Raw genomic sequence first — 12888 nt, forward strand, 5'->3', positions numbered from 1 at the left:
CGAGGCTGTGTATACTGCTTCCAGCCTGCTGATATCAGACATGAGACCATAGGTCTGGAGCCATCTCTGTCTCTTTAGCTCTCTCATTCCAGCATACACTTACAGGAAATACATATAAGCAGGAAGCCATCCACCAACGTTGCATAGTAGATGACTTAGCCAAGATGGCAGCATGTCAAGTCGTTTGTCAAGTCGTTTGTTTGTGACTAGTACATTTTAACCTACTAATAATCTATTTATTTATGGTTGCGTAACTTCGTTGTTGCGTAGTGCAAACTATTTTATTTTTGCTGGTGTAAAGATCACGGGTCCTCCTCAACTCGGAACTTCATTACTTGAAGTTTACCAAAGTAACCCTATCTCTGGCTGGCCTGAGTTCCTCGTTAGTCCGCGGAGTGTCTTGTCCGAGCTGCTCCTTACTCTTCGCCTGGCTGTCAGTGGCAGCTCAACCCGTTCTCTCTATCGCCCTCAACACTCAATCTACTCACACGCGCAAACACTCACATTGACTCACATACACGCTGTCCCTCTCTCCACTTACCTTCGTTGGCCTCTTGTTTTTTGGTCAGAGAAAATGACAATTTACGTGGTATTGCTTTGTGCACTGACTTTATTGAACTCTGGAGAAAACGAACATTGTCGCAGGGTGAGTACATCTGACAATGTACTCTCGCGTCCATTAGACATTTTGTCTGCAGGAACTCGCTCTTTTTCACTCGGTCCACTCGTCCAAGTGCCGATGCATTTGTGGCATGATGTGAACAGTACGAATTTGTGTCACTACCAAAGTCTAATGGTTTTAAATGACTGTTTTGTATTGTCTGGAAACTCACTTGTAGAATTCGCTTGCAGTAGGTCTCTTAAAAAAGAGAAGCCGTGCAAGGTTATTAAACAGAGGTGCCTAGTTATTCTTCTGTTGTTGATATCAGGTAATGTGCAACCTAACCCTGGCCCTGATATGCAATGTCTCCAAACCCCCTCTGATTTTAAATCAAGATCTGGTTTTGGTATTTTTCATTTAAATGTACGCAGCCTGTTGTCAAAAATTGATGGGGTTAGGATTTGGGCTAAATCAACTGATGCTGATGTAATTGTGTTTTCGGAAACCTGGCTCAGCAAGTCTATTTTTGATAAGGATATTTGTATAAGTGGTTACAATGTTTATCGTGCAGATCGGGTTAAGAAAGGTGGGGGTGTGGCTATATATGTAAAATCTAAATTCCATGTAAGTGTGGCAAAGTCTGAAACTATTTGTAAACAGTTGGAATTTCTTGCTTTGAATATTGAGGTTTCAAAGGGCCTCTCTATAACTGTGATTGGCTGTTATAGACCCCCCTCTGCTCTTGGTGATGCATTTTCTTCTTTGACGCACCTTATGTCTAAACTTCTTTACAGTGAAATGATCTTGATTGGTGATCTCAACTGGTGTTGGTTAAAGCCGGTGTCTGATGATTTAAAAATGTTTTGTAATTCTATGAATCTTACCCAGTTGATTAATTCACCCACTCGCCCAAATCTTAAATGCCCTGATAAATCTACCCTGATTGATTTGATATTGACAAATGTTCCACATAAATATTCTGCGGTTGGTGTTTTTTGTAATGATTTAAGTGACCATTGTGCTGTTGTTGCTGTTAGAAATACTAAGGTTCCAAAGACAAATCCACGTTTTATTCGTAAGAGAAATTTGAAGTGTTTTAATGAGCAGGCTTTCTTTCATGATTTGTTTTATTTTGACTGGAGCAAGATTGAGCTTATCCCTGATGTGGAAACTGCCTGGATATTCTTTCATGATGGTTTTTTCCAAATAGTAAACAAACATGCACCATTCCGCAGGTTCAGGGTTAAAGGGCGGGATAATCCATGGTTTTCTTCTGAGCTGTCTTGTATTATTCACGACCGTAATCTAGCCTGGGCTAAAGCAAGGAAATCTTGTTCTGATGCTGATTGGCTTATTTTTAGGCAGTTAAGAAACAAGTGTTCTTTTCTTCTCAGGAAGGCCAAGTCTGAATATTTTATGTCTGTTACCACTGATAACCTGAATGACCCTAGAAAGTTTTGGAATGCTATTAAGTCTATGTCTGGTAACAGTAATGTTAATGAATTACCGTCATGTGTTTTGAAGGACTCTGTTGCTATATATGACAAAACTGAAATGCTGAATTGTTTCAATGAGCACTTTGTATCATCTGGTAGGCTGTTTGATTCAGTGTCCTCTGTCTCTGTACAACCCTGTGTGGATGAACCAGTGTCCTCTGTCTCTGTACAACCCTGTGTGGATGAACCAGTGAGAGCTGGTCAAACTTTTAGTTTTCTGCCATTCTCAGTGCAGGTGGTACATAAAGCCCTGAAATCCTTAGATCAAAGAAAGCCTGCAGGTCCTGATCTTTTGGATCCCTGCTTTTTAAATCTGGCAGCTGATTTCATAGCTGAACCACTTACATATCTGTTCAATCTAACCCTGGAATGTAATGAAATTCCAAAGATCTGGAAATCAGCATTTGTCCTACCACTTTTAAAAGGGGGAGATCCAACTCTTTTAAATAATTATAGGCCAATCTCAAAGCTGTCACCCCTGGTGAAAATACTTGAAACCCTTGTAAGTGAACAGCTAAAAGAGTTTTTATTTACTAACTCTATTTTATCAATGTATCAATCGGGCTTCAGGAAGAAGCATAGCACAATTACAGCAGCCATGAAGGTTTTAAATGATATCACTGAAGCCCTTGACAAAAAACAGCACTGTGTCTCACTTTTTATTGATCTCTCTAAGGCTTTTGATACAGTTGATCATGCTATACTAAGGCAGAGATTGTTGAGTGTAGGTCTTTCGGAGCATGCAGTTGCATGGTTTGCTAACTATCTGTCTGATAGAACTCAGTGCACTCAATTTGATGGGCTTATGTCTGTTAAATTGTCTGTCCTGAATGGTGTGCCCCAGGGCTCTGTACTTGGTCCTCTCTTATTCACTATTTATATTAATGATTTAGACAAAAATGTCCAAAATGCACAACTTCATTTTTATGCTGATGATACTGTTATTTACTGTTGTGCCTCATCTCTTACAAAAGCTTTCCAGAACTTGCAAACTGCTTTTTATACTGTTCAACATACCTTGTGTCAATTGAAGCTTATCCTCAATACTGACAAAACTAAACTAATGGTGTTTTCTAATGCAAGAAATAGACCTCTGAACCTTTCACCTGTTACTACCTGTCAGGGCAAGGAGATTGAGGTTGTAACCTCATATAAATATCTTGGAATTCTAATTGATGACGGCCTCTCTTTTAAATTGCATATTCAACAACTTACAAAAAAATTGAAGCTGAAATTGGGATTTTATTTTAGGAATAAGGCCTGTTTTTCTTTTGAAGCCAGAAGGAGGCTAGTATCAGCTACATTTATGCCTTTACTAGACTATGGGGATATTTTATATATGAATGCTTCCGCTCAGTGTTTGAGATCAATTGACACTCTTTATCATGGTACTTTGAGATTTATTTTAAACTGCAAAACCCTTACGCACCACTGTACTTTGTATACCAGGGTTGGCTGGCCTTCTCTAGTCACTCGTAGGCTCAGTCACTGGTATACTTTTATTTACAAAGCCATTTTGGGTTTACTACCTTTTTATTTGGGCATTTTTATTGTTCAGAAATGTGGTGGGTACTCTCTTCGTTCACTGGACTTTATCCTGCTAACTGTTCCAAATGTCCGAACTGAATTTGGTAAAAGGTATTTTATGTACTCTGCGCCATCGTCTTGGAACACCTTACAAAATAATTTTAAACTGGAAGAACTTGTCCCGATTGGTGTTTTTAAATCTCTGATGAAGGATTTTGAGGCTGATTCCCTGACCTGTCAATGTCTTTAATTTGCTGTTTTTGATATTGTTATACTCTTGTGAATTCATGAATGGTTTTTACTAGATTACTTGTAGTTTTTCATGTTGTCTGTCTGTAATTTTTTGTAATGACTTGGTGCTGCCTATCTTGGCCAGGACGCTCTTGAAAAAGAGATTTTAAATCTCAATGAGCCCTTCCTGGTTAAATAAAGGTTAAATAAATAAATAGGGCATTGAAAGAGCAGACCCAGACAGAGGGATCAAGCACATCCAAAGGGATAATTTGCCTACAGACTTCATCAGAAAGAGAGAGAGAGAGAGAGCGAGAGAGAGAGAGCGAGAGAGAGAGAGAGAGAGAGAGAGAGAGAGAGAGAGAGAGAGAGAGAGAGAGAGAGAGAGAGAGAGAGAGAGAGAGAGAGAGAGAGAGAGAGAGAGAGAGAGAGAGAGAGAGGTAACATACCTGTAGTGACAGTGAGGATGGCATCCTGGCTGAAGCGTTTCCGGGCAGAGTTAGAGGCCACACAGCGGTACGCACCCCCATCCTCCTTAACCACCCCCAAGATCTGGAGCACACCGTTAGGGAGAGAGATGAACCTGGAGACAGAGGGATGGAGAGAGAGCGAGAGAGAGAGAGAGAGAGAGAGAGAGAGAGAGAGAGAGAGCGAGAGAGAGAGAGAGAGAGAGAGAGAGAGAGAGAGAGAGAGAGAGAAAGGGAGAGAGAGAGGGTGGGAAGGAGAGAGAGAGAGAGTGTGGGGGAGAGAGAAAGGAGAAAGTGAGAACTAGTGCTTAGATCTCAGAAGAGAGATATAATAACCTGTGGTGTAAAGTACTTAAGTACAAATACTTTAAAGTACTACTTAAGTCGATTTTTGGGGTATCTGTACTTTACTTTACTATTTATATTTTTGCCTCACTTTTACTTTTACTTCACTACATTCCTAAAGAAAATAATGTACTTCATACTCCATACATTTTCCCTGACACCCAAAATTACATTTTGACAGGAAAATGGTCCGATTCACACACATCAAGAGAACATCCTGGTCATCCCTACCTTGCCTCTGATCTGGTGGACTCACTAAACACAAATGCTACGTTTGTAAATTATGTCTGAGTGTTGGAGTGTGCCCCTGGCGATCCGTCAATAAATACAAAACAAGAAAATTGTGCCGTCTGGTTTGCTTAAAATAAGGAATTTGAAATGGTTTATACTTTTACTTTTGATACTTAAGTACATTTGAGCAATTCCATTCAATTGTAATACTTAAGTATATTTCAAACCAAATACTTTTAGACTTTTACTGAAGTAGTATTTTACTGGGTGACTTTACTTTTACTTGAGTAATTTTCTATTAAGGTATCTTTACTTTTACTCAAGTATCTCTCCCGAGTGACGCAGTGGTCTAAGGCACTGCATCGCAGTGCTAGCTGTGCCACTAGAGATCCTGGTTCGAATCCAGGCTCTGTCGTAGCCGAGCGACCGGGAGACCCATGGGGCGGCGCACAATTGGCCCAGCGTCGTCCAGGGTAGGGGAGGGAATGGCCGGCAGGGGATGTAGCTCAGTTGGTAGAGCATGGCGTTTGCAACGCCAGGGTTGTGGGTTCGATAAAATAATGTATGTGATAACTGTAAGTCGCTCTGGATAAGAGCGTCTGCTAAATGACTAAAATGTAAAAAATGTAATGACAATTGAGTACTTTCTCCACCACTGATAATAACACCTCACTGGTAATCTCCCACTGTGTACACTCTCTCCCCAGCTCATTACCACCATACAGAACTACAGGAGTAGGTCTCCAGGGACAGCCATTAGGCTACACTATCCTTACATCTAACAGCTATTTAGCATAACACCGTCCAAACATTGAGAATCTAAAATAAAAGTAGACAAAAGAAAGGAAGAAAAAAGAAATGACACAAGATACATAGTATTCCCACTGCCTACCTAATGAGAGAGAAGACATAAAGAGGGGAGAAGAAGAAGAGACTAGAAATAAATACATCTTTAGAAATCTTTACTGATAGATATAAGGGAACAAAGAGCTCTCAATCTAGGTCAGAGAGATTGCGCATTGCAAAACAGCTTTTAGAAGCAGCCATGGCTTCTGGTTGTGCCGACTCTTGTCAATATTTATCCCACCAGCTCCTCTTCCCCCTCCCTCCCTCCCTCCCTCCCTCCCTCCCTCCCTCCCTCCCTTCTGCCATGGAAGACAGGTCAGGTTCCACACACACACACACACTCACGTCTGGATGGTTCCTCTGAGCCTGAGGCCTGGGCTTTCAACTATTCAACTCCTATTCCACAGCCTTTTAACTCTATGATGATGGACTACTAATCCCCTGACAGACAGACAGACAGACAGACAGACAGACAGACAGACAGACAGACAGACAGACAGACAGACAGAGCTCATCATTGTAACAGAGAGACTGTACACAACCCTGGTCTCTGGTCTGGGTCTCATCTCTACTGCTGCCCATTAGTACCACTGTGTGTCAGCCCAACAACATCACAGTACTGTACAGCTTGGTTCAGCATTGGGCTTTGGGTCACACAGGGATAGACCCTTTTTGAGCCAGATGCCTCTAATAATGTCAGGCAGGCACAAATGTATAGCCAACAGCAGAGCTGAGGCAGAAACATCAATAGCGTTAAGTGCTTGGGTAAATGAGCATGAGAGTGTGACCGTTTCTGGTGACTAGTGAGAGTGTGTGTGTGTGTGTGTGTGTGTGTGTGTGTGTGTGTGTGTGTGTGTGTGTGTAGCCGCTGCTCGGCTGTGAGAGTGTGCATTTGAGTTTTCAGGCAGACGGGAAGGCTTTAATTGGGGGTTTCTAAAAGTAGCGCTACATGATTGTCCACTGTTCAGCCCTGGCTGTCAATGCACAGGGTATTGTTAGCACACTGGTCCTGCCCCCCTCTCTGTTCCTTTCATGCCCTTGTCCACTCTGTGTGGTCAAGAATGGTCAGCGGCAAGGGTCCTCAAACGTTATAATAATGTTAGTCAGTTTAACCATGTTACACACATACAAACAAGTAGTAATGTGAACAGCCATATGTTGGCCATGGCCTTTGAAGGGCAAAAATATACAGGCCATCAACTCAACACATGATCACGCCGAGGCAAGCCATGAACAGTCATTCACTTTATACTGTATACTGTATAAGTGTGTGTGTGTGATATGCATCTAAATTACTAACAAACAGCTGCCAGTCTTTCTACGATTGATAAGGACAGAGCAGTTGGAAAAAAGTGTAACTTAATTTTAAAAGGGCCAAATCTCTCCCGTGAGGGAGACGAAAGGAGCGAGGAGAGAGGAAAAGCCAGGGAGGAGAAGGGAGGGAGCGGAGTCATGTGCAGTAGATTATGTGCATCTTTCCACCCAATTAGATTCAAAGCACATCAGTTCCTAGGCAGGACTGGCAGCCTGTAGCCATGTGAAAGGGAGATGCAGGAGGGGTTTTGGGAGTAGAACAAACAGAAGACAGAAGTGACCAGGCTGCACTTTGTGGCCCTGACCTTCAGCCTCTGGCTGACAGACAGAGAGGAAACCAACAGACCTGTGTCCATCCCTTATCTCTGAACTCCGCACTACTGAAAAAGACCAAAATGTACTCATTTCATTTTACTTCCTACCAAATTCTCAGGATATTCCCTGACTGCCATTATGCAATGAAGTAGAATGGTGGAGGGAGCACAGCCCTCACATGATCAGTGTCAGCATGGACCTTAGTACAGATCCAGTCTCTGCTGGCCAGCTGGAGCTCTCTCAGGGGACAACATTGGGACCAAGTAGAACAGACAATCACTTACTGCCAGGCTCTACTGGAGTGCATCATCATGTGTGTTTGTGAGTGTGTGTGTTTGTGTATGTGTGTGTGTGCGTGTGTGTGTGCGTGAGTTTCACCTAGGCTGGCTGGGGATGGGTTCCTGGTCCTTCTCCCAGGTTATCCTTGGCGTGGGCACTCCATCTATCTGGCACTGAAAGCGGGAAGCACCCCCCACGGGCACCACCTGGGCCTCTGGGTCCTGATGGAAACGAGACAGCGCTGGGAGTGATGGAGAAAGGTGAGGGAGAGAGAGATAGAGATAGAGAGACAGACATCAAGAGAGATAGAGAGACAGACATCAAGAGAGAGGGAGAAAGAGAAAGAGAGAGAGACAGAGAGAGAGATGCAGTCAGCAAGTCTGTAGCCCACACGTAATAATTGTAGTTAACAGCAGGGGGCAGCAGTGAGTCCTGGAGCTGAGTCTTATAGGGCTGAGGGGGCCCCGACCTCAGGCCAGACTGAGTTGGGGCATTATGGGGAAACACAAGAGCTCTGACTACCTCATCAATCAGCTCCAGGGTTGCAAGCTGTTCTGTCCAGCCCGCAGTCCTAAAGAACTGAACATACCAATCCAAGATTACCTTCAAATTGTATTCTCACCAAACCGTTGTGACAGACTACACATTCAGCCATTCATAAAGCACTTGAAGAAATAGTGACATCCTTACATCCTGAAGTTTTTCCTAATTTCTCCATTGGACTGTAAAAGCCCAAGACATGCACTTAAAAATAAATTTGGAAATGATTTGCAAATGTGACGCATTAGCCATGCTTCATAAAACATGTAAGGACTAATCCTACCTAGCGACCAAATATAAATCTGTCACAACTACTTTCCATGACTGTCTGAGCTGATTCTCACATGGCACAGTTCTTCAGAAAGCCACATATTATCAGCTGACTAACAGTACAACTAAGCTCAGCAACTGTCATGGCAAAAACGAGTTACTGTACACACACACACACACACACACACACACACACACACACACACACACACACACACACACACACACACACACACACACACACACACACACACACACACACACACACACACACACACACACACACAAAGCCCAAACGGAGCAAAGTTTCTCAATGAGCACACAGAGCAGCTAGCTAGATAACAGGTCATCCAATACTGTAAAGTAAGCTAGCACTTGTAACTGTTGTGGCCAACTGGGCTAATGATTAACCTACTGAGTGAATGGACCAGATTAAATTGATTACTGTACCTACTAAATCTGTTAGCATGTCTTGTGCTCTATATGAGTTCAATCCATAGCACGTTTATCTATAGTCTCTCCCTTCTCTGTCTGTTCCTGTTCTCTCTGTGCCTCCCCTCTCTTTCTTTCTCCTGTCCTCTCCGTTCCCCCTCTCTCTCCCTCTTTCTGTCTCTGCCCCATTCTTTGGCCCCTCAGCGATCAGATTGCAACTTTCTTCCCCTCCCCTTGTACTCTCCAACCACAACCCATGGCTTCCCTGCTCTCTGTCTGTCGGCATGTCCACCAACTCCTCTCCTCCCCTCCTTCTCTACCACGATTTACCTCCCCCCTCTCACTCTCTTTAACAAACTCACTTGCTTTTTGGACAAAGTCACATGAAGGGAGCATTCAGAAGAGCCATGCACATAAAACATGTTTAGGGTGTTGGAGACAAAGGACTGTCACACATTTATCTCATGTGATGTTGTTCTGCCTCCTAATTGGTGGTGGTAAAGACATGAAACAGACAGACAGAAAGAGAGACAGACAGGGCCCTCTGCTCTGTCTGCTCAATGTCAGTGTGCTCGTTGAGGCCCATTGCATGCAGCCCCCTGGCCCTGTCTCCAGCAGCCCATCCATCTCACAGCAGTAGCAGTCTACAGCACATTACATTTACCAGCTCCCTCCACAGACACCTTTTGAAGGACACACTTATTAGTCTCTCTCCCAGAACAGCCTCTGCCTTCACCATCCCAAACTCCTCAGTCACCTCCCACCCAAATCTCCCACCCCTTCCTCCCCAATGTATCCTTCTCTACCTTCCTACTTCCCTCTCTTTTCACCAATCCTAACTCCTCAGCCACCTCCCTCCCTCCCTTCCTCCCTCCCTTCATCCCTCTCAGTCCTCACTGCCCTCCCTCATTGTCCCCTCGTTCCCCCCAAACAAGGCATCCTCATAAATAGGCATGTGACAGCTGACAAAAGGAAGAACCTCCATAGAGGATACAGTCCCATTCTACACAAAGCTAATGACTGAATAAAGACTGCCACTTTTACAGAGGATAATGAAAGCAGCTCTACGGGAGGAGAGAGTGAGGGGAGAGGAGAGGGGAGAGGGAGGAGAGGGGGTAAGCCGGATCTCTTGCTACCCTCTCTCTATCTCCCTCTCTCTCAATCCCACTCACTCTCTTGCTCTTCCCCCTTCCCCCTGTCTGTCCTCAGCCCACCGGTGTGGAGCCTACCTGTTCCCAGGACACCCCCGGTGTGGAGCCTACCTGTTCCCAGGACACCACCGGTGTGGAGCCTACCTGTTCCCAGGACACCAACGGTGTGGAGCCTACCTGTTCCCAGGACACCACCGGTGTGGAGCCTACCTGTTCCCAGGACACCACCGGAGTGGAGCCTACCTGTTCCCAGGACACCACCGGTGCGGCCGACCAGCCACACAATCAAACCCTTGTCTGAGACAGAGGAGGACCAAGTTCATTTTCAACCAAGCACAGAAATCCCCCTGAGGAATGTGGCTGTGCTCCTGTGTGGGGACACCAGACCATTCCATGTGAGTCTGACCCTGGTGGAGTTGAGCGGGCACAGCCCCGCCCTGTCTGAGAAATAGTAATACTCACTGGCCAGGTGAACGGTGATGGTGCGGCTGGTCAGGGCTCCAAAGGGGCCGGCGCTCACACAGCTGTAGCCCCCCTCCACCCCCTGAGGGGTCCGGCCATCCACAGAGGTGGGCAGCACCAGCAGTGAGCCGTTGGCCAGGGTCCTGAGGGAGTCCCCCTCCCCCTCCAGCACGGGTAGCCCATCCTGCAGCCAGGTGACGTTGAGAGGCGTGTCCAGGGGCGTGGCCCCCAGGTGACATTCCAACAGCAGGGGCTGTCCCAGCTCCAGTACCACGAGGACAGGCCCTGCCCCACAGCTCAGCTCCACCATCACAGGCTTCTCTGGAGGGGGAGAGAAGGGGGGAGGGGGGGGAGAGAGAGTTAGACTCCAAATCCTGACTGACATGAGTGGTCTGAGATTAGTGTGCATGGGGAGACAGGTTAGCGTGAGAGATGGAGGAGGGAGAGAAGGAATGAAGGGGCCAAACCAGGAAATGTCAAATTGCTACAAAACATGCAACACTCAACTGGATATCTTTAAAATGCTTCAAGGCTATTCCCTGTAGTTCGCACATTCCAGTTTTTATCTTTGGCTGTATGCATACCCCGTTTACAGCGGCATAGGTAAACAACTTCACATCCTGTTGATCAACCTGTGTACTGTCAGTGTATGAGAGTTTAACAGGTTTACAGAGTTGTAATATGCCCAGAAAAGTGTTGGGCAAACAACAACCAACAATCATACATTTTGAAGTGAGAGACTATTCCCATACCGAAAAGTCCAAAAACACATTGATTGCAAACAACAAATAACAAGGATTTGTATCTATTGATCTGTATAGTTGGTGTCAGTGGATTTCCTTCTGTTGTTTGGCTGAAAAGCCACGATCAATGTACCATTTAGAACTGTCTCCTAGTGAACATACTGTTCATGTCAAAAGACCCATGTGGCTAACCATACAGGAGCATAACTGAACATGCACATCTCACTCAAACACGTGTGCGTACACCACACACACACTCACCCACCCACACACACACACACACACACACACACACACCCACACACCCACACAAGTAGTGTTCTGGGTGTGTTTCCCTCTGGTTCTGTTTTGAGCAAGGCCTTAGATTAATTAACTTAATGGGAGATGGAATTATTTCCTTGATTAAATGAGGGCTGACCCCCCACCACCCCTGTCTCAGAGCAGGGTAATGCTCTCAAAGTCTCCACTACACACTACACACACCACGCCCTGGCATACACCTGCCACACACACACACATACATAACACACATAACAAACGCACACACGCACAAAACTCCATTGTCCTTGTATGTGGTCATATGGCTTTTTGTGTTTGTTTATGTGTGTGTGTGTGTGTGTGTGTGTGTGTGTGTGTGTGTGTGTGTGTGTGAGTGTGAGTGTGAGTGTGAGTGTGTGTGTGTGTGTGTGTGTGTGTGTGTGTGTGTGTGTGTGTGTGTGTGTGTGTGTGTGTGTGTGTGTGTGTGTGTGTGTGAAAGAGATAGCACGAGAGCACCTGAAAGCAGCAGTGTGCTGTTCTGTTATCCAGAGGTGTTCCTGGGATGGAAAACACATCAGAGGCCTACTTTTCATCAGCTAATAGAAGAGGGCTGGCTGCTGTAGCCAAGGAACACTCAGTCACCCCAGCTCACCTCCACTGCTCCTCTCTCTTCTCCTCCATTTACACTAATTGGGTCTTATTAAGTCATTAAACCGTTTGCAGCCATTTCCCTGCTCACTGCCAGAGGTTTTACTTAGCCGGGATTCTGGACCATTCTGTGTGGAAGTCATTACCCCACATACACACAACGACCCACACTACCACCTCCAGCTATAGTAATCACATCAACCACCCTGTGAAGAGCGACAGACCACAACCGCAACATATTACAGCACTGAGACAGACTACACTAGAGCAGACCGTCCTTAACAGACACATAAACACACACACAAACGCACACGGAGGCACACACACACGCTTACGCATGCACGCGCACACACACACAGAGTTATAATCAGCACTCAGAGATGCTATGCCTGTCCAGTACGGGTGGCGAGCAGGGGGGCTGTGAGTTATCCATCTGAACATTAGAGTGGGGGCTCAGGGGGGGTGGGGTCCACTCCAGAAGACCCCTGCTGGGCATTCATACTGAGCCATGGTGAATGGACAACATGGCAGGGAGCTCCTGGCTTACATGCACACACTCTGCCTGAGAGAGAGAGAGAGAGAGAGAGAGAGAGAGAGAGAGAGAGAGAGAGAGAGGGAGAGAGGGAGGAAACTGAAAGAGGGAGAGAGGAAGCAAGATAGAGAAAAATCACAATACAGAGAGGGGGAAGAAAAGGATTGAGAGAGGGAGGGAGGGATGGAGGTGAAGAAGGC

The 12888-nt window shown here is 45.4% G+C and overlaps 1 protein-coding gene across 1 annotated transcript in view; it reads right to left on the reverse strand.

Annotated features, from left to right (window-relative positions):
* Positions 1 to 468: 468 nt before the first annotated feature.
* LOC311111345 (immunoglobulin superfamily DCC subclass member 4-like) overlaps positions 469 to 12888 on the reverse strand; it is a gene marked incomplete at its 3' end in the record, with an annotated part of 32733 nt that continues 20313 nt past the window's right edge. The window contains exons 2-6 of the mRNA XM_084154065.1: positions 10508 to 10828; positions 7752 to 7893; positions 4305 to 4438; positions 834 to 859; positions 469 to 480 (exon numbers count right to left, since the gene is read on the reverse strand). Coding sequence (XP_084010191.1) covers positions 469 to 480; positions 834 to 859; positions 4305 to 4438; positions 7752 to 7893; positions 10508 to 10828 — 635 coding nt within the window. The remainder of the gene's footprint in view (positions 481 to 833; positions 860 to 4304; positions 4439 to 7751; positions 7894 to 10507; positions 10829 to 12888) is intronic.

The sequence above is a fragment of the Coregonus lavaretus genome (assembly GCF_964263955.1).
Source record: "Coregonus lavaretus genome assembly, chromosome: 37".
In the NCBI taxonomy this organism is placed as follows: Eukaryota; Metazoa; Chordata; class Actinopteri; order Salmoniformes; family Salmonidae; genus Coregonus; species Coregonus lavaretus.